Raw genomic sequence first — 20,998 nt, 5'->3', positions numbered from 1 at the left:
TGGAGCACCATTGAAGCTTCTGTTTGGAGGCTTTGCAACCCTGATCGGCTAGGTAACAGAGCAGGCTTTCCGAGTGTCTCTCAGCTGATGGAAGGTCGTCAGCACACAGAAGGAGATCATCCACATATGATAGAAGCACTATAGATGGGTTCTGTGCTTGCCAAGTAGATAGGATGAGAGTCATGGCCTTAGAAAACTGGCTAGGGGAGTTCTGAGCTCCTTGAGGCATCACGGTCCAGGTGTACTGTTGTCCTTCATGAGTAAAAGCAAATAGGTACCAGCATTTCGGATCTAATGGTATACTGAAGAAAGCATTAGATAAGTCCACGACTGTGAAATACTTAGCAATAGGAGGCACTCCTGATAACAGCGTATGGGGGTTGGGAACAATAGGGGTGTCCAATACTGTGGTCTCATTGACAGCTCTCAGGTCTTGAACCATCCTGTATTTTTCAGGCTCTCCCTTCGGAGTCTTCTTTTTAATTGGGAACAGAGGCGTGTTACACAGAGATGTGCAGGGTGTGAGAGCCCTATTGTTGATTAAGGTCTGAACTTGTTTAGTGATTGCTTCTGATTGGGCACTCTTCAATGGGTACTGCGGCTTCCTTGGAAGGGGTGCTGCTGGTTTAAGGACCACAGTCACTGGTGGCACTCTTAGGCGACCTATGTCTTCAGGTCCAGTTGACCACAGATATTCCGGTATACGGGCCAACACTTCAGGCGGTATAATGGTTGGAGAAACTTGTTCCAGGGCCAGGAGTAAAGGGATTGAGCACAAGGCAGAGATATCCTCGGTCTCTAATGGAGAGGACACAGAGATGGTACCATCTTCTCCAATTCTGCTTGCAGTCTTGATAGGACGTCAGCACCCAGCAGGTTGAGTGGGCAGGTGGAAGAAACAACAAATCTAGCCAACAAGTGAGGAAAATTAAATCTGTAGAGGCTTTGTTAGTGGGCTGCTCCTAGGGATACCATCAACACCCACACAGGAGACATCAATGGTAGACAGGAAAGAGGGATCAGGTAGATCTTGAGCCCTAATAACGCTTCTAGCTGCACCTGTGTCTATCAGGAAAGTGGTGGGGTGTCCCTCAATGGGTAGAGTAATTCTAGCCAAAGGGCCATCTTTGTTGTTTGCTGATACTGTCATAGCTGGTTAGTGAGACACAGGATTGCCCAAATCCTATGGGAGCAGATCCATATGGTTCTGCACGGGTCTTTGTCCTTGGCTTGGGTAGTACCTGGGGTCTGGTGTACCCCAGTCTGCTGGTGCTGGTAATTGCCTGAATACTGACCCTTGGGGCCTCCTGATCTTCTTGGGCATTCACGTCGGTAATGCCCAGTGTTGTGGCAGTTGAAACAGACTGGAGGTTGGCGTCGTCCAGGCGGTGGGTGGCCATTAGGGAGGTCCTCAGTCATCATAAGAGGGGTTGGCTTCTTCGTGAAAGCTTGGCTGGACTTTAACCCTTTTGCCACTAAGAGTAGGGTATCAAGTGTCAACACTCTGTATTCCGGGCGTGTCAGTACAAGACCCTTCTTTATGGGATCCTTCAGGCCATTGACAAAAGCAGAGGACAACATCTGTGAATGGGATTTGTTGGATAAGTCAAATCCAAGGTCATAGAAGAGTTGCTTGAGTCGGGCATAGAATTTCTCAACAGATTCGCCTTTGTCTTGACTAACATCATGGACATTGGTCGCTTGATCGGCTAATCTGTCTTGGGCCCACTTCAACAGGCGTTCACAAAAATAGGTGCCTGACTTGTATGTGGTATCTTCAGGGTAGTGTCCTTTCCTAAGATCAGGTTCCATGATTGGCCAGTAAGCATCCCCAGCCTTAACTTGACATATGCTCTGTAGATTCCTGAATGAAGCTGAGTATGTCTGTTGTATTTCCCGGATCCTACGATAAAAGGGCATTGGTTGCTTCTCTGGGTCTGGGAGCTTAGCTACAAGAGTAGCTGCTTGAGAACAGCTAAAGGTAACATACATAGTAGGGGCATCATGAGGGGCATTGCCCCGTGCATAATCCTTGGGCCACCTTGAAACTGATGGGGTGTCTTCAATAGGGGTCTCAGACTGATTCCTTGGGTCATCTTTTGACATGTTTACAGTTTTGGGTGTAAAAGGCATGGTGATTGGTAGTTGCCAAGTAGGTGCCAGTTGGGTCCCTCGTCTTTTGAGATGGGGTCCTGGTCGATAAGGGTCCACAGAGAATATCTCGGATTTGTTTTTTCTCATCCTTCTGCCCCTCACTGTCTTCTGATCCATCCATAGAGAGAGTGAGAACAGGTACTGGAGGGACATGATAGGAACCATCTAAGTTAAAGTGTAGCTCCCACCAAGTAATATATAATCTAATATGTCCCTACCTATTAGTAATCTAGCCCTAACCCCCTACCTGGCTTTAAAAAAAATTTAAATCGCTTTAATAGAGCAGATTTAGTGCTTCCAAATCTGCTATATAAAGCAGGGCAGGAAGCAGCGCTTCCCAGCAGGCACGACGTCACTGATGCCTTGCTGGACGCTTGCTTCCGCCCTCAGATCGTCTATGCAGCGCTCCTGTTGGGAGCGCACATAGATGATCTGCCAATAGCACGGCAGGCAGCTCCGGGGTCTCCTCCTCCCTGTTTACCTGTGCATGTGCTATCCAGGGAGGAGGAGTAGAGGAGCATCGCCGGCCTGCCGTGCACGATATTACAGCCGAGACCTGGCTAATATAAGACCTCAGATCAGACGTACCCATCCGGAGGATCAGCGCAGCAATGAGTGCGCGCGCGCTGCCTCCGGACAGGGTAACGGGGCCACGCACGAGGCCAGTGGAGCTGGCCAATGCGCGCAGCCCCAGCTATCGGCGTGCTCGCTCTTGCCTGTTTGATTGACAGGCGGGAGCGAGCACAGCAGTGCCTGAATTTCGACTCATTGCCAGGCTGAAATGAGTCGAAATTCAGTGGTGACGTCACTGCTGAATGCATTCGGCCACTAGGAGGGCGACCCCTAGTGGCCGAATTTAAAAGTGATTTTAAACTAGTTTAAAATCACTTTTTTTAACGTATATTAGAGATATGTTGTAGTACTTAAGTACTACAACATATCAATTTTTTTACTTCATGACAGTGCCCATTTAAGTACAGGGTAGATAAGGACAGGTTTTACGGGTGTAGCAAGATGGCTGCTAGGAATGGAAGAAACTGTAGGAGCAGTGGGTGACTCAATATGGTTATTGAGGGCAGAAGAGGACATTGGAACAGGGACTGTCCCAAAATGGCTGCTGGGGGTGGAGGAAGATGTTGGAACACTGACTGTCCCAAAATGGCTGCTAAGGGCGGAAGTGGGAGGAACTTCACTTCCGGCATTGGGAACATGGTTATTAAGGGCAGAAGTGGGAGTACATGATGAGTCAACATGGTTATTAAGGGCAGAAGTGGGAGTACATGATGAGTCAACATGGTTGCTAGGGGCGGAAATGGGAGTGGTAACATGGCTACCTTCATATGGAGACAGCATGGGATATATGGATGGGGTAATGGGGGTAGTGATGTTAGGATGTGGCCTGTGCGTGCCACAGCTATAACGCATTTCATTCCATAAGTGATTTTGAGCACCACAATGAAAACATGACCAACATGGATATGGTGGTGGCTGATTACACCCTCCAACATTGGATACCGATGGTACAGAAGGTATGTCATTTGTATTTTCACATTTATGATGGACATACATAATTTGGTCCCCTTTTTCTATTTCTTGCTCTAACCATCCCTCCTTATGTACAAATTTAGCCGTATTAAACCAAGCTTCAGCCGACTTAAGTCATTTTCTGTCCATTAAGATTCTTTTCTTTGTTCTAAGTACTATTCTCCATACTTCAGGTTGCAAATGACCACCCACTGTGTATGGTATACCACATACTTTTAACAGCCTATCCATTCTCCTCACATTCCCCTCCCCCTCTCTTTCTGCCACCAAGTCACAAGCCAAAAAACCTCTCTCAGGCCTCACAATCTTTTGCCCCATCTCTCTTTCTGCTATTACACAGCTTGAAATTCAAATCCTTCACTCTATTCTTCTCCTTAACTTTCCCTGTCCCAATATTCTGTCTATACACTATCCCCCTGCTCAGCCCCCTCTGTCCTTCAACACAACAGGCAATGTAAGCTTCAACCCTGCGCACTTTGAATCTCCCTCTCAGCAGGAGCCCAAAAGCCCCCCTCCTTCCTGCTCCTTCTCAGTGAGCTGTGGTCAACAGCTGCAAACCCTCCAGCTGTTTGAACAACTGAAACCCCTCCTGTACTTCAGGAGTGTTAAGGCGTGCGCTCCGGTCCCCGTCCCCGGACCAGAGCGTCCGCCTCCCCGATCCTTTGCCCCACGTTCCCGGCGTCTCCCGGTCAGTCACACTGACCGGCAGCCCGGGTTCCCTTGTGTCTGGGACGTGGCTGCCGTGACGGCTCGCCCCCGTTCACGCGCCGCGTCCCAGCTCCACTCACCAGTCTCCCTGCGCCGTCCTTCCCTGCCTCACGGCGCGCGCCATCTTCAGTAAATTTAAAGGGCCAGCGCACCGGTAATTGGTGCGCTGGTCCCTCACTCTCCCTGCCTTCCGTAATAAAAGCCTCCTGCCCCTTCCTGCCCTTGCCGGATCTTTGTGCCCTAGTGCTTCTGAAAAGCGTTCCTTTAGTGTATCTTGCCTTGCCTGTTTGCCGAACCTGTTGCTACCGCCTACTCGCCTGTGATCCCTTGCCGGTACTCTGGTACAACCCGCGTCATCGCCTCTCAGGTCCAGAGAATCCCCTACCAGTCCTGCCGGTACGTGACAAGGAGATAGCTTTTAAAACACTAACACAGTAAAATCAACAAACACTTTTGAACTAGATCTAGTAATACATTAGCTAGCTTAACATTAATCCATGGACATCAGACACACGCAATACAAGACTTTATCAGTTGCAATGGGACAAGTTCCAGGAATCTGCTATTGCCGGGAAAATCCCTTGTACCCCCAATCCTAAATAAGCTCTAATTATGACCAGGCAACCAGCACCTTATTTGTCCTAGATCACTTATCTATTTATGACTCTGTCTTAATCATTCTTATGATGCCTAAACATCCCAATGATTAATTACGACCATGTACTCCGCAATGCAACTCCCCAATGAACAGTCCCAATTCCACTTATTCCCTCACACACACTTCATAGACACTCGGGTAGCAGATAGTTACTCAAATGACAGACATCGGGTAAAATAACACTGGGTGAGAATTTGAGAATTACCTGTCTCGTATGGGTCAAAAGCAAGTCGTCATAGAGCAGAAAGATAAGACAAAGGGGAGACAGGAGTACATTTGGCTAGGTACAAAAATGTCCTACCGTACACCTGGAGTTGATCAAGTTCCGTCTGCCGTCCTCCTTTGTTTAAATCTTTTGACTCCGTATCCAGCGACTTGCCGATGATCCCGAAAACCCAGCGCCCCACGTTGGGCGCCAATTCTGATATAGATTTAATCAGATAGCCTGGTAAGTATCCTGCCCCCTTCCAAATACAAAAATAAGGCCTTTGATTCTCTGTGCTAGCACCGGAGTAAATAACACAGACACACACGGTCAGTGGTAAAATAATTCTGATGTTTATTAAGCAGATCCCTGATTCATATAACCTCTGTCATTAGCATAAGTTACCACCCCCTGCTAGGAGGTAAGGCATGCCACTCCGGAGACTTCGCGGGCTTTCTTTGTTCAAGTTTTCCAGATGATGATGGTGAGGGTCAGATGTAGTGAGCAGAGAGGGGAGGGGCAGATGGGGAAGGGGCCTCCTAAATGAATAATTTTTTACCTGGAAGGAAACCATAGAAACATCTATTACAATATTTACCTCAGCATTATTACCATAAAGGATATACTTACCTCAGCATTATTACCATAAAGGATATACTTACCTCAGCATTATTACCATAAAGGATATATTTACCTCCGTATTATTACATAAAGGATATATTTACCTCCGTATTATTACATAAAGGACATATTTACCTCAGCATTATTACCATAAAGGATATATTTACCTCCGTATTATTATATAAAGGATATATTTACCTCCGTATTATTACATAAAGGATATATTTACCTCAGTATTATTGAAAACAAGGATATATTTACCTCAGCATTATTACCATAAAAGATATACTTACCTTAGTATTATTACCATAAAGGATATACTTCCCTCAGCATTATTACCATAAAAGATATACTTACCTCAGCATTATTACCATAAAGGATATACTTACCTCATTATTATTGTAATAAAGGATATACTTACCTCAGTATTATTACCATAAAGGATATACTTACCTCAGTATTATTACCATAAAGGATATACTTACCTCATTATTATTGTAATAAAGGATATACTTACCTCAGTATTATTACCATAAAGGATGTACTTACCTTATTATTATTATTACTACCATAAAGGATATACTTCCCTCAGCATTATTACCATAAAAGATATACTTACCTTAGTATTATTACCATACAGGATATACTTACCGCAGCATTATTACCATAAAGGATATACTTACCTCATTATTATTGTAATAAAGGATAAACTTCCCTCAGTATTATTACCATAAAGGATGTATTTACTTCAGTATTATTACCATAAAGGATATACTTACCTCAGCATTATTGCCATAAAGGATATATTTACCTCAGCATTATTACCATAAAAGATATACTTACCTCAGTATTATTACCATAGAGGATATACTTACCTCAGTATTATTACCATAAAGGATATACTTACCTCAGTATTATTACCATAAAGTATATATTTACCTCAGTATTATTGAAATAAAGGATATACTTACCTCAGTATTAATACTGAGGTAAATATATTCTTTATGGTAATAATACTGAGGTAAGTATATCCTTTATTTCAATAATAATGAGGTACGTATATCCTTAATGGTAATAATACTGAGGTAAATATATACTTTATGGTAATATTACCATAAAGAATATATTTACCTCAGTATTATTACCATAAAGTATATATTTACCTCAGCATTATTACCGTAAAGGATATACTTACCTCAGCATTATTACCATAAAGGATATATTTACCTCGGTATCATTGCCATAAAGGATATACTTACCTCAGTATTATTGCTATAAAGGATATAATTGCCTCGGCATTATTACCATAAAGGATATACTTACTTCAGTATTATTGCCATAAAGGATATACTTACCTCAGTATAATTACTATAAAGGGCGGACTTTAATACAAGAGATGGAGTATGGGCTATTTTCTATATATGTAGCGTTCCATCCTTATTTATATATGAAGGTGTTTATTATATCCTTTATATCAGGGGTCTCAAACTCAAATTATCTGGGGGCCACTGGAGGTAGCAGCTGGGTGAGGCTGGGCCGCATGCGTCCCTTACATATAATGCCCCCATCATGCGCCCCTCATTATCCACCAGCAAACCCCCCCATTCCCCCTACCCCCCATGTGGTAATAGTATGAGCTGATGGATGATGGGGGAGCTGCTTCTGCGGGTTCCCCACATTAGGTAGGCAGCAGGTTCCTCACATTAGGTAGGCAGCAGGTTTACCACATTAGGTAGGCAGCAGGTTCCTCACATTAGGTAGGCAGCAGGTTCCTCACATTAGGTAGGCAGCAGGTTTCCCACATTAGGTAGTAGCAGGTTCCCCACATTAGGTAGTAGCAGGTTCCCCACATTTAGGTAGTAGTAGGTACATTAGGTAGAAGCAGGTTCCCCACATTTAGGTAGTAGCAGGTTCCCCACATTAGGTAAAAGCAGGTTCCCCACATATAGGTAGAAGCAGGTTCCCCACATTAGGTAGTAGCAGGTTCCCCACATTAGGTAGAAGCAGGTTCCCCACATTTAGGTAGTAGCAGGTTCCCCACATTAGGTAGAAGCAGGTTCCCCACATTAGGTAGTAGCAGGTTCCCCACATTTAGGTAATAGCAGGTTCCCCACATTAGGTAAAAGCAGGTTCCCCACATTAGGTAGTAGCAGGTTCCCCACATTAGGTAGAAGCAGGTTCCCCACATTTAGGTAGTAGCAGGTTCCCCACATTAGGTAGAAGCAGGTTCCCCACATTAGGTAGTAGCAGGTTCCCCACATTTAGGTAGTAGCAGGTTCCCCACATTAGGTAGAAGCAGGTTCCCCACATTAGGTAGTAGCAGGTTCCCCACATTAGGTAGCATTGTCGTTCCCCCCTCCCCGACTCTCACACAGACACACATACCTGTCCTGGGCTGTGCTTCCCTCCGGCGTCGGCCTGACGAGTGACGTCACTGAAGTCCTCCTGTGCGGGTCTGCGGAGGGACGTCACATGCGCGATGTCCCTCATCAGACTCGGGCCGGACAACCGGAGACCGGGAGGAGGAGGGCGGGGTAATTGAAGCCTTCCGGTATTTAGAGCTGCTTGCCCGAAGCAGGGATAAATGCCTAAAGAAGTTACCTGCCCGGCACCTCACACCGGAACTGCATGTCTCGGGCGTCAGACAATACAAACTTTCGGGCCGGGAGTTTGAGACCCCTGCTTTATATAGTGAGGATAATGGAGGTGGTTGTGTGTGTAGGTAGGTTTTATGGTGTAGGTGGTATGGTGTAGATTGTAGGGTATAGGTTGTGTGTTGTAGGTGGTATGGTGTAGAGTGTAGGGTATAGGTTGTGTGTTGTAGGTGGTATGGTGTAGAGTGTAGGGTATAGGTTGTGTTGTAGGTGGTATGGTGTAGATTGTAGGGTATAGGTTGTGTGTTGTAGGTGGTATGGTGTAGAGTGTAGGGTATAGGTTGTGTTGTAGGTGGTATGGTGTAGAGTGTAGCGTATAGGTTGTGTGTTGTAGGTGGTATGGTGTAGAGTGTAGCGTATAGGTTGTGTGTTATAGGTGGTATGGTGTAGAGTGTAGCGTATAGGTTGTGTGTTGTAGGTGGTATGGTGTAGAGTGTAGCGTATAGGTTGTGTGTTGTAGATGGTATGGTGTAGATTGTAGCGTATAGGTTGTCTGTTGTAGGGTGTATGGTGTAGGTGGTATGGTGTAGATTGTAGGGTATAGGTTGTGTGTTGTAGGGTGTATGGTGTAGGTGGTATGGTGTAGAGTGTAGCGTATAGGTTGTGTGTTGTAGGTGGTATGGTGTAGAGTGTAGGGTATAGGTTGTGTGTTGTAGGGTGTAGATTGTAGGGTATAGGTTGTGTGTTGTAGGGTGTATGGTGTAGGGTGTATGGTGTACATTGTAGGGTATAGGTTGTGTGGTGTAGATTGTAGGGTATAGGTTGTGTGTTGTAGGGTGTATGATGTAGAGTGTAGGTTGTAGGTGATATGGTGTAGGTTGTATGGTGTAGATTGTAGATTTTTATGGTGTATATTGTAGGGTATAGGTTGTGTGTTTGTTACGCCTAGCGCTCCGGGTCCCCGCTCCTCCCCGGAGCGCTCACGGCGCCTTTCTCCCTGCAGCTCCCCGGTCAGCGCTGACCGGGAGCGCTGCCCTGTCATGGCCGTTGGGGATGCGATTCGCACAGCGGGACGCGCCCGCTCGCGAATCGCATCCCAGGTCACTTACCCGTTCCCGTCTCCTGCGGTCATGTGCTGGCGCGCGCGGCTCCGCTCTCTAGGGCGCGCGCGCGCCAGCTCCCTGAGACTTAAAGGGCCAGTGCACCAATGATTGGTGCCTGGCCCAATTAGCTTAATTGGTTCCCATCTGTTTCCTGGCTATATCTAGTCTCCTCCCTTGCACTTCCTTGCCGGATCTTGTTGCCCTAGAGCCTAGTGAAAGCGTTTTTGTGTGTTTATACCCTGTGTACCAGAACTTTGCTATCTCCCCTGACTACGAACCTTGCCGCCTGCCCCCGACCTTCTGCTACGTCCGACTTTGCTTCTGCCTACTCCCTTGTACCTCGCCTATCTTCAGCAGCCAGAGAGGTGAGCCGTTGCTAGTGGATACGACCTGGTCACTACCGCCGCAGCAAGACCATCCCGCTTTGCGGCGGGCTCTGGTGAAAACCTGTAGTGTCTTAGAACCGGTCCACTAGCACGGTCCTCGCTATCCCTCTCTGGCACAGAGGATCCACCTCCTGCCAGCCGGCATCGTGACAGTAGATCCGGCCATGGATCCCGCTGAGGTTCCCCTGCCAGTTGTCTCTGATATCGCCCGACAGATCGCCCATCTAACCCACCAGCTGTCGGAAGTGTCCACCATTGTGCGCCAACATTCGCAACTTCTTCAGCAATCATCTCCTTCGCCAGCTCCTGCACCTCCTCCGCTGCGAGTGGCCACTCCTAGCCTCCACCTGTCCTTGCCGGACAAATTTAATGGGGACTCTAAGTTTTGCCGTGGCTTTCTTTCGCAATGTTCATTGCACCTGGAGATGATGTCGGACCTGTTTCCCACTGAAAGGTCTAAGGTGGCTTTCGTAGTCAGCCTTCTGTCTGGAAAAGCTCTGTCTTGGGCCACACCGCTCTGGGACCGCAATGACCCCGTCACTGCCTCCGTACACTCCTTCTTCTCGGAAATCCGAAGTGTCTTTGAGGAACCTGCCCGAGCCTCTTCTGCTGAGACTGCCCTGTTGAACCTGGTCCAGGGTAATTCTTCCGTTGGCGAGTATGCCGTACAGTTCCGTACCCTTGCTTCAGAATTATCCTGGAATAATGAGGCACTCTGCGCGACCTTCAAAAAAGGCCTATCCAGTCGCATCAAGGATGTGCTGGCCGCACGAGAGATTCCTGCCAATCTGCAAGAACTCATCCATCTAGCTACCCGCATTGACATGCGTTTTTCTGAGCGACACCAAGAGCTCCGCCAGGAAAAAGACTTAGATCTCTGGGCACCTCTCCCACAGTATCCGTTGCAATCTACGCCTGGGCCTCCCGCCGAGGAGGCCATGCAAGTGGATAAGTCTCGCCTGACCCAGGAAGAGAGGAATCGCCGTAAGGAAGAGAATCTTTGTCTGTACTGTGCCAGTACCGAGCATTTCTTGGTGGATTGCCCTATCCGTCCTCCACGCCTGGGAAACGCACGCACGCACCCAGCTCACGTGGGTGTGGCGTCTCTTGGTTCCAAGTCTGCTCCTCCACGTCTCACGGTACCCGTGCGGATTTCTGCTTCAGCCAGCTCTTCTCTCTCAGCCGTGGCCTGCCTGGACTCTGGAGCTTCTGGAAATTTTATTCGAGAGTCCCTAGTGAATAAATTTCGCATTCCGGTGACCCGTCTTGTCAAGCCACTCCACGTTTCCGCGGTCAACGGAGCCAAGTTGGATTGCACCATACGTTTCCGCACGGAGCCCCTTCTTATGAGCATCGGATCTCATCATGAGAGGATTGAACTTTTGGTCCTCCCCAATTGCACCTCGGAAATTCTCCTTGGACTTCCCTGGCTTCAACTTCATTCCCCTACCCTGGATTGGTCCACTGGGGAGATCAGGAGTTGGGGGTCCTCTTGTTCCAAGAACTGTCTAAAACCGGTTCCCAGTACTCCCTGCCGTGACCCTGTGGTTCCTCCTGTTTCCGGTCCCCCTAAGGTCATTAAGGACTCTGCCTGCCACAGGAAATGCCCCTCCCCCCCTCCCAGTCCCGTCAGGCAAGCCTCTGTGCCACCCCATGGCCCCCGTCCTGGTGTCACACTGCCCCGTGCCAGGTCTCGCCCTCTGCCCTCTCTCCCCATTCCTACTCCTGCGGTTCTGCCTGCCGTTGAGGAATCCCTCCTTCCTTTCCCGGTGTCCTCATCCCAGGGGAGGCAGTTACCCGATAAAGAGAAGGGGAGACCTAAGGGGGGGGGTACTGTTACGCCTAGCGCTCCGGGTCCCCGCTCCTCCCCGGAGCGCTCACGGCGCCTTTCTCCCTGCAGCTCCCCGGTCAGCGCTGACCGGGAGCGCTGCCCTGTCATGGCCGTTGGGGATGCGATTCGCACAGCGGGACGCGCCCGCTCGCGAATCGCATCCCAGGTCACTTACCCGTTCCCGTCTCCTGCGGTCATGTGCTGGCGCGCGCGGCTCCGCTCTCTAGGGCGCGCGCGCGCCAGCTCCCTGAGACTTAAAGGGCCAGTGCACCAATGATTGGTGCCTGGCCCAATTAGCTTAATTGGTTCCCATCTGTTTCCTGGCTATATCTAGTCTCCTCCCTTGCACTTCCTTGCCGGATCTTGTTGCCCTAGAGCCTAGTGAAAGCGTTTTTGTGTGTTTATACCCTGTGTACCAGAACTTTGCTATCTCCCCTGACTACGAACCTTGCCGCCTGCCCCCGACCTTCTGCTACGTCCGACTTTGCTTCTGCCTACTCCCTTGTACCTCGCCTATCTTCAGCAGCCAGAGAGGTGAGCCGTTGCTAGTGGATACGACCTGGTCACTACCGCCGCAGCAAGACCATCCCGCTTTGCGGCGGGCTCTGGTGAAAACCTGTAGTGTCTTAGAACCGGTCCACTAGCACGGTCCTCGCTATCCCTCTCTGGCACAGAGGATCCACCTCCTGCCAGCCGGCATCGTGACAGTGTTGTAGGGTGTATGGTGTAGATTGCAGGGTATAGGTTGTGTGTTGTAGGTGGTATGGTGTAGAGTGTAGGGTATAGGTTGTGTGTTGTAGGGTGTAGATTGTAGCGTATAGGTTGTGTGTTGTAGGGTGTATGGTGTAGGTGGTATGGTGTAGATTGTAGGGTATAGGTTGTGTGTTGTAGGGTGTATGGTGTAGACTGTAGCGTATAGGTTGTGTGTTGTAGGTGGTATGGTGTAGAGTGTAGCGTATAGGTTGTGTGTTGTAGATGGTATGGTGTATATTGTAGGGTATAGGTTGTGTGTTGTAGGGTGTATGGTGTAGATTGCAGGGTATAGGTTGTGTGTTGTAGATGGTATGGTGTAGAGTGTAGGGTATAGGTTGTGTGTTGTAGGGTGTAGATTGTAGCGTATAGGTTGTCTGTTGTAGGGTGTATGGTGTAGGTGGTATGGTGTAGAGTGTAGCGTATAGGTTGTGTGTTGTAGGTGGTATGGTGTAGAGTGTAGGGTATAGGTTGTGTGTTGTAGGGTGTATGATGTAAGTGTAGGTTGTAGGTGATATGGTGTAGGTTGTATGGTGTAGATTGTAGATTTTTATGGTGTATATTGTAGGGTATAGGTTGTGTGTTGTAGGGTGTATGGTGTAGATTGCAGGGTATAGGTTGTGTGTTGTAGGTGGTATGGTGTAGAGTGTAGGGTATAGGTTGTGTGTTGTAGGGTGTAGATTGTAGCGTAGAGGTTGTCTGTTGTAGGGTGTATGGTGTAGGTGGTATGGTGTAGATTGTAGGGTATAGGTTGTGTGTTGTAGGGTGTATGGTGTAGGTGGTATGGTGTAGAGTGTAGCGTATAGGTTGTGTGTTGTAGGTGGTATGGTGTAGAGTGTAGGGTATAGGTTGTGTGTTGTAGGGTGTAGATTGTAGGGTATAGGTTGTGTGTTGTAGGGTGTATGGTGTAGGGTGTATGGTGTACATTGTAGGGTATAGGTTGTGTGGTGTAGATTGTAGGGTATAGGTTGTGTGTTGTAGGGTGTATGATGTAGAGTGTAGGTTGTAGGTGATATGGTGTAGGTTGTATGGTGTAGATTGTAGATTTTTATGGTGTATATTGTAGGGTATAGGTTGTGTGTTGTAGGGTGTATGGTGTACATTGTAGGGTATAGGTTGTGTGTTGTAGGGTGTATGGTGTAGAGTGTAGCGTATAGGTTGTGTGTTGTAGGTGGTATGGTGTAGAGTGTAGCGTATAGGTTGTGTGTTGTAGGTGGTATGGTGTAGAGTGTAGGGTATAGGTTGTGTGTTGTAGGGTGTAGATTGTAGGGTATAGGTTGTGTGTTGTAGGGTGTATGGTGTAGGGTGTATGGTGTACATTGTAGGGTATAGGTTGTGTGGTGTAGATTGTAGGGTATAGGTTGTGTGTTGTAGGGTGTATGGTGTAGATTGTAGATTTTTATGGTGTATATTGTAGGGTATAGGTTGTGTGGTGTAGATTGTAGGGTATAGGTTGTGTGTTGTAGGGTGTATGGTGTAGGGTGTATGGTGTACATTGCAGGGTATAGGTTGTGTTGTAGGGTGTATGGTGTAGAGTGTAGGGTATAGGTTGTGTGTTGTAGGGTGTATGGTGTAGATTGTAGGGTATAGGTTGTGTGTTGTAGGGTGTATGGTGTAGGGTATAGGTTGTGTGTTGTAGGGTGTATGGTGTAGATTGTAGGGTATAGGTTGTGTGTTTTAGGGTGTATGGTGTAGGTGGTATGGTGTACATTGCAGGGTATAGGTTGTGTGTTGTAGGGTGTATGGTGTAGAGTGTAGGGTATAGGTTGTGTGTTGTAGGGTGTATGGTGTAGATTGTAGGGTATAGGTTGTGTGTTGTAGGGTGTATGGTGTAGATTGTAGGGTATAGGTTGTGTGTTGTAGGGTGTATGGTGTAGGTGGTATGGTGTACATTGCAGGGTATAGGTTATGTGTTGTAGGGTGTAGATTGTAGGGTATAGGTTGTGTGTTGTAGGGTGTATGATGTAGAGTGTATGTTGTAGGTGATATGGTGTAGGTGATATGGTGTAGGTTGTATGGTGTAGGGTGTATGGTGTACATTGCAGGGTATAGGTTGTGTGTTGTAGGGTGTATGGTGTAGAGTGTAGGTTGTAGGTTGTATGGTGTAGATTGTAGATTTTTATGGTGTATATTGTAGGGTATAGGTTGTGTGTTGTAGGGTGTATGGTGTACATTGCAGGGTATAGGTTGTGTGTTGTAGGGTGTATGGTGTAGAGTGTAGGTTGTAGGTGATATGGTGTAGATTGTAGATTTTTATGGTGTATATTGTAGGGTGCGTGGTGTAGATTGTAGGTTATATGGTGTAGGGTGTGTGGTGCAGGTTGTAGATTTTATGGTGTAGATTGTAGGGTATAGGTTGTGTTTTGTTGGGTGTATGGTGTAGATTGTAGGTTATATGGTGTAGGGTTTAGGGTGTGTGGTATAGGTTGTGTGTTGTAGGGTGTATGGTGTAGAGTGTAGGGTATAGGTCGTGTGTTGTAGGGTGTATGGTGTAGATTGTAGGGTATAGGTTGTGTGTTGTAGGGTGTATGGTGTAGAGTGTAGGGTATAGGTCGTGTGTTGTAGGGTGTAGATTGTAGGGTATAGGTTGTGTGTTGTAGGGTGTATGGTGTAGATTGTAGGGTATAGGTTGTGTGTTGTAGGGTGTATGGTGTAGGTGGTATGGTGTACATTGCAGGGTATAGGTTGTGTGTTGTATGGTGTAGATTGTAGGGTAGAGGTTGTGTGTTGTAGGGTATAGGTTGTGTGTTGTAGGGTGTATGGTGTAGGGTGTATGGTGTAGGGTGTATGGTGTACATTGCAGGGTATAGGTTGTGTGTTGTAGGGTGTATGATGTAGAGTGTATGGTGTAGGTTGTATGGTGTAGATTGTAGATTTTTATGGTGTATATTGTAGGGTATAGGTTGTGTGTTGTAGGGTGTATGGTGTACATTGTAGGGTATAGGTTGTGTGGTGTAGATTGTAGGGTATAGGTTGTGTGGTGTAGGGTGTATGGTGTACATTGCAGGGTATAGGTTGTGTGTTGTAGGGTGTATGATGTAGAGTGTAGGTTGTAGGTGATATGGTGTAGGTTGTATGGTGTAGATTGTAGATTTTTATGGTGTATATTGTAGGGTATAGGTTGTGTGTTGTAGGGTGTATGGTGTATATTGCAGGGTATAGGTTGTGTGTTGTAGGGTGTAGATTGCAGGGTATAGGTTGTGTGTTGTAGGGTGTATGGTGTAGAGTGTAGGTTGTAGGTGATATGGTGTAGATTGTAGATTTGTATATTGTAGGGTATAGGTTGTGTGTTGTAGGGTGTATGGTGTAGAGTGTAGGTTGTAGGTGATATGGTGTAGATTGTAGATTTTTATGGTGTATATTGTAGGGTGCGTGGTGTAGATTGTAGGTTATATGGTGTAGGGTGTGTGGTGCAGGTTGTAGATTTTATGGTGTAGATTGTAGGGTATAGGTTGTGTTTTGTTGGGTGTATGGTGTAGAGTGTAGCGTATAGGTTGTGTGTTGTAGGTGGTATGGTGTACAGTGTAGGGTATAGGTTGTGTGTTGTAGGGTATAGGTTGTATGGTGTAGGGTGTATGGTGTACATTGCAGGGTATAGGTTGTGTGTTGTAGGGTGTAGGTTGTAGGTGATATGGTGTAGGTTGCATGGTGTAGATTGTAGATTTTTATGGTGTATATTGTAGGGTATAGGTTGTGTGTTGTAGGGTGTATGATGTAGAGTGTAGGTTGTAGGTGATATGGTGTAGGTTGTATGGTGTAGAGTATAGGTTGTGTGTTGTAGGGTGTAGATTGTAGCGTATAGGTTGTGTGTTGTAGGGTGTATGGTGTAGGTGGTATGGTGTAGATTGTAGGGTATAGGTTGTGTGTTGTATGGTGAATGGTGTAGGTGGTATGGTGTAGATTGTAGGGTATAGGTTGTGTGGTGTAGATTGTAGGGTATAGGTTGTGTGTTGTAGGGTGTATATTGTAGGGTATAGGTTGTGTGGTGTAGATTGTAGGGTATAGGTTGTGTTTTGTTGGGTGTATGGTGTAGATTGTAGGTTATATGGTGTAGGGTTTAGGGTGTGTGGTGTAGGTTGTGTGTTGTTCAAACCATAGAACAGGATTATAGTGCAATGTGTAGAGGGGAACTCAGAGTGGGTCTACGGCCATTTACAAGTCCCTGCCTAAGATAACGGGATTCTCATCATCCATTTTATCCCAACAGGAAATTCCAGAAAGAAGGAAAAGTCAGAGATCATGGAGCGCTCCTCAGGAGAAGATGGAGAGATCATGGAGCGCTCCTCGGGACAAGATGGAGAGATCATAGAGCGCTTCTCAGGAAAAGATGGAGAGATCATGGAGCGCTCCTCAGGAGAAGATGGAGAGATCACGGAGCGCTGCTCAGGATCAGATGGAGAGATCATGGAGCGCTCCTCAGGAGAAGATGGAGAGATCACGGAGCGCTGCTCAGGATCAGATGGAGAGATCATGGAGCGCTCCTCAGGAGAAGATGGAGAGATCATGGAGCGCTCCTCAGGACAAGATGGAGAGATCATAGAGCGCTTCTCAGGAAAAGATGGAGAGATCATGGAGCGCTTCTCAGGAAAAGATGGAGAGATCATGGAGCGCTGCTCAGGATCAGATGGAGAGATCATGGAGCGCTGCTCAGGATCAGATGGAGAGATCATGGAGCGCTCCTCAGGAGAAGATGGAGAGATTATAGAGCGCTTCTCAGGAGAAGATGGAGAGATTATAGAGCGCTTCTCAGGAGAAGATGGAGAGATCATGGAGCGCTCCTCAGGAGAAGATGGAGAGATCATAGAGCGCTCCTCAGGAGAAGACCTTCTTACCCCTAATGTCCATCCAGATCTATCCTATAATAATCCCCCTGATGATAGGGAACCTTCTCCTCACCAATCACACATTGCTACAACAAGGACAGGTCAGAGAGGGGGGAAAAGGTTTCAATGTGAGGAATGTGGGAAAGAGTTTACAAGAAGGTCCGGTCTTTATACACACAGAAGACTTCACACAGGAGAGAAGCCCTTTTCATGTTCAGAATGTGGGAAATGTTTTATAAGTAAATCATCTATGTTAAAACATGAAAGAAGTTGCTTAGGAGAAAAAACATTTTCATGTTCAGAATGTGGGAAATATTTTGCAAGTAAATCAAATCTTGTTATACATGATAAAATTCACAAAGGAGACAGGCCATATTCATGTTCAGAATGTGGGAAATGTTACATACAGAAATCAAATCTGGTTTCACATGAGAGAAAGCACACAGGAGAGCAGCCATACTCATGTTCAGAATGTGGGAAATGTTTTATACAGAAATCAAATCTTGCTGCACATGAAAAAATTCACAAAGGGGAGAAGCCATACTCATGTTCAGAATGTGGGAAATGTTTTACTACTCAATCAAATCTTGTTAGACATATAAGAAGTCACACAGGGGAGAAGCCGTATTTGTGTTCAGAATGTGGGAAATGTTTTATCACTAAAAGCAAGTTAATGAATCATCAGAGAAATCACACAGGAGAAAAACCATATTCTTGTTCAGAATGTGGGAAATGTTTTATACATAACTCAAATCTTGTTGCTCATGAGAGAATTCACAAAGGGGATAAGCCCTATTCATGTGCAGAATGCGGGAAATGTTTTACAAGTAACTCTGATCTGGCTAAACATGAGAGAAGTCACACAGGAGAGAAGCCCTATTCATGTCCAGAATGTGGGAAATGTTTTATACAGAAATCACATCTTGTTTTACATGAGAGAAGTCACACCGGAGAGAAGCCATATTCATGTCCAGAATGTGGGAAATGCTTTACAGATAAATCAAACTTTGTCAAGCATACGAGAATTCATACAGGAGAGAAACCATATTTATGTTCAGAGTGTGGTACGTGTTTTATAACTAAAGTCAAACTGAGAAACCATCAGAAAAGCCACACAGGAGAAACATAATATTGATGTTCTGTATGTGGGAAATGTTTTGTAAACAATGCAGATATGGAAATTCATCAGAGAATTTACGTGAAGGCATTTTCTTGGAATGTAGGAAATAATTTAACCCCTTGCCGCAGAACGCCGTTTATAAACTGTGCTGCGGCATGGCAGGGTTATGAAACCAGCTCAGGAGCTGAACTCGCATCATACCCGCACAGTCCCGGCTGCTATCAGCAGCCAGGACCCGTGGCTAATGCCGGACATTGCTGTTCAGGCAGGTGTCCGCATTAACGCTTTTAACGTGGCCATCAAAGTTAATCGCCGTGTCTAAAGTGAAACTAAAAGCTTTGCGGCAGCTCAGTCAGGCTGTTCGGGACCACTGCGATGAAACTGCGGTGTCCCAATCAGCTAAGACGCACGAGGAGGGTCCCTACCTTCCTCCTTAGCGTCCAATCGCCAAATAACTGTTTCGTGCCTGAGATCTAGGCAGGAGCAGTCAAGCGGTGATAACACTGATCAATGCTATGCTATGGCACAGCAGTGATCAGTGTAATAGATCAGTGTGTGAAATCTATAACATTGCAAAAAAAAAAAGGAAAACAAAAAAGTCAGAATCACCCCCCTTTTCCCATAAAAAAAACTGAGTAAATAAAAATAAACATATGTGGTATCGCAGCGTGCGTAAATGTCCGAACTATAATAATATATAATTAATTAAACCGATCAATGCCGTACGCTCAAAAAAAAATCCAAAGTCCAAAATAGCCAATTTTTGGTCACTTTCATTTTTATACAATAAAAAATGAATAAAAAGCCATTAAAAAGTCCTATCAAAACAAAAATTGTACTGCTAAAAACTTCAGATCACGGCACAAAAAATTAGCCCCATATCGCCCCGTACGCAGAAAAATAAAGTTTTAGGGGTCAGAAGATGACAATTTGAAACTTAAAAATCATAACTACATACAGTAAAATTCATAAGTACGGACCTACAAAATAAAGAGAAGGTGTCATTTTTACCGAAAAATGCACTGGGTAGAAACGGAAGCCCCCAAAAGTTACAAAATGGCGTTTTTCTTCAATTTTGTTGTAAAATGATTTTATTTTTTTTGTTTCATTGTAGATTTTTGGGTAAAATGACTAATGTCGTTACAAAGTAGAGTTGGTGGCGCAAAAAATGAGCCACAATATGGATTTTTATTTCCAGAATTGAAAGGGTTATGATTTTAAAGGGAAGGAGGAAAAAACGAAAGTGGAAAAACACTCAGTCCTAAAGAGGTTAATCTATCCAGATAGTTAAATATTGAACAGACATTTTCCGCTGAACATCGAACTGTGTGCGTGATGTATGGGGATAAAAGGAAGTGAAGAACATTCTTTAATAGGAAGAACATTCCTATCCCTGTATTTGTAATCTCAGCCGAGGGACCGTGGAGAATTGGGGACTCCCTATGTTTGTGTTTAATGACGACCTATAAATATTTGATCTTTATTTATATGCTATATAAATGTAATTGAAAAAAAAAAAGTCATCAATTTCTTCTGTGGGATAAAGTCCTGGTTCTTCCCCCAAAGTCACAAATAATGTAATACCCCATTAGGTGCAGAACTGCTGTGATACAGAATCGGGACTAACTGCTGGGGAGACGTGCAGTGTATGATGAAGTAGAGCCGACTTGGTGTATAGCTGAGCTGTAACTGTTAAAACAGCAGAGCTGAGGAGCTTGGATGCAGCCAGGTGGAACAGGCTTGATCAGCAGACAGAGACGTGGTCAACCGTCCGGGACATACACTGGAGAAGCAGACAGGTACAGGGGGATCTGGCTGAGGAAAAGTCAGGTAACAGGCTCGGTCAGGAATGCAGGAGCACAGACACCTTTACTGTATACATCCACAATATGGCCCCCACAGGGTATGCCAGATACAGTCACCGCCTCTGACTGTGCTCCAGCAGGTGCTTATTATTATAAGGACTCATTCACACTTAATTACTTTGTGTCAGTATTGGTAGTAGGCATTTCTCCTGATTCTGCAGATCTTTACATTATACTTTGTATCTGCTTCAGGCCCAGTTCGTTCACTAATGCTGATGCAGGATAGTGCCAAAAATATAAGACTGAATAAGGCCTTACTGTATATATGACTGTATATGTATGTATGTATATATATATATATATAATGTGATGACTCGCTCTTGCAGACAGGTGCTGTTGCAGTATAGAGGCACAGAAACAGGACTTTTCAAATCAAAGTTCAGTGTTTTATTCACACTTGGCAAACAGTCTTTAATGCAGAACAAAGCAAAATTAAAAAAGTCCACCTGTATCCCTTAGGTGTTTGTTCACACCTAGGTCCATGCCATGCGGCATCAAGCAAGTCTTTTCCAGGCCTCCAGGCAGTCTGCTCACCAGCTTCCACTCTCCACAAGAAAGATCTCAAAGTTCAGCTCTATCTGGCAGTGTGAGCTGCAACTAGCAACAAAAGGCGGCCTGGATTGTAGGGAATGACC

At 45.8% G+C, this 20,998-nt stretch overlaps 1 protein-coding gene across 1 annotated transcript in view; it reads left to right on the top strand.

Annotated features, from left to right (window-relative positions):
- Positions 1–20,113, top strand: part of LOC130339558 (zinc finger protein ZFP2-like) — a 78,971-nt gene extending 58,858 nt beyond the window's left edge. The window contains exon 7 of the mRNA XM_056554035.1: positions 16,763–20,113. Coding sequence (XP_056410010.1) covers positions 16,763–18,507 — 1,745 coding nt within the window. The 3' untranslated portion in view covers positions 18,508–20,113. The remainder of the gene's footprint in view (positions 1–16,762) is intronic.
- Positions 20,114–20,998: the final 885 nt, after the last annotated feature.

This window comes from Hyla sarda, unplaced genomic scaffold (genome assembly GCF_029499605.1).
Source record: "Hyla sarda isolate aHylSar1 unplaced genomic scaffold, aHylSar1.hap1 scaffold_545, whole genome shotgun sequence".
In the NCBI taxonomy this organism is placed as follows: domain Eukaryota; kingdom Metazoa; phylum Chordata; class Amphibia; order Anura; family Hylidae; genus Hyla; species Hyla sarda.
Note: the sequence above shows the minus strand (reverse complement) of the source record. Positions and strands in the feature narration are given on the sequence as shown.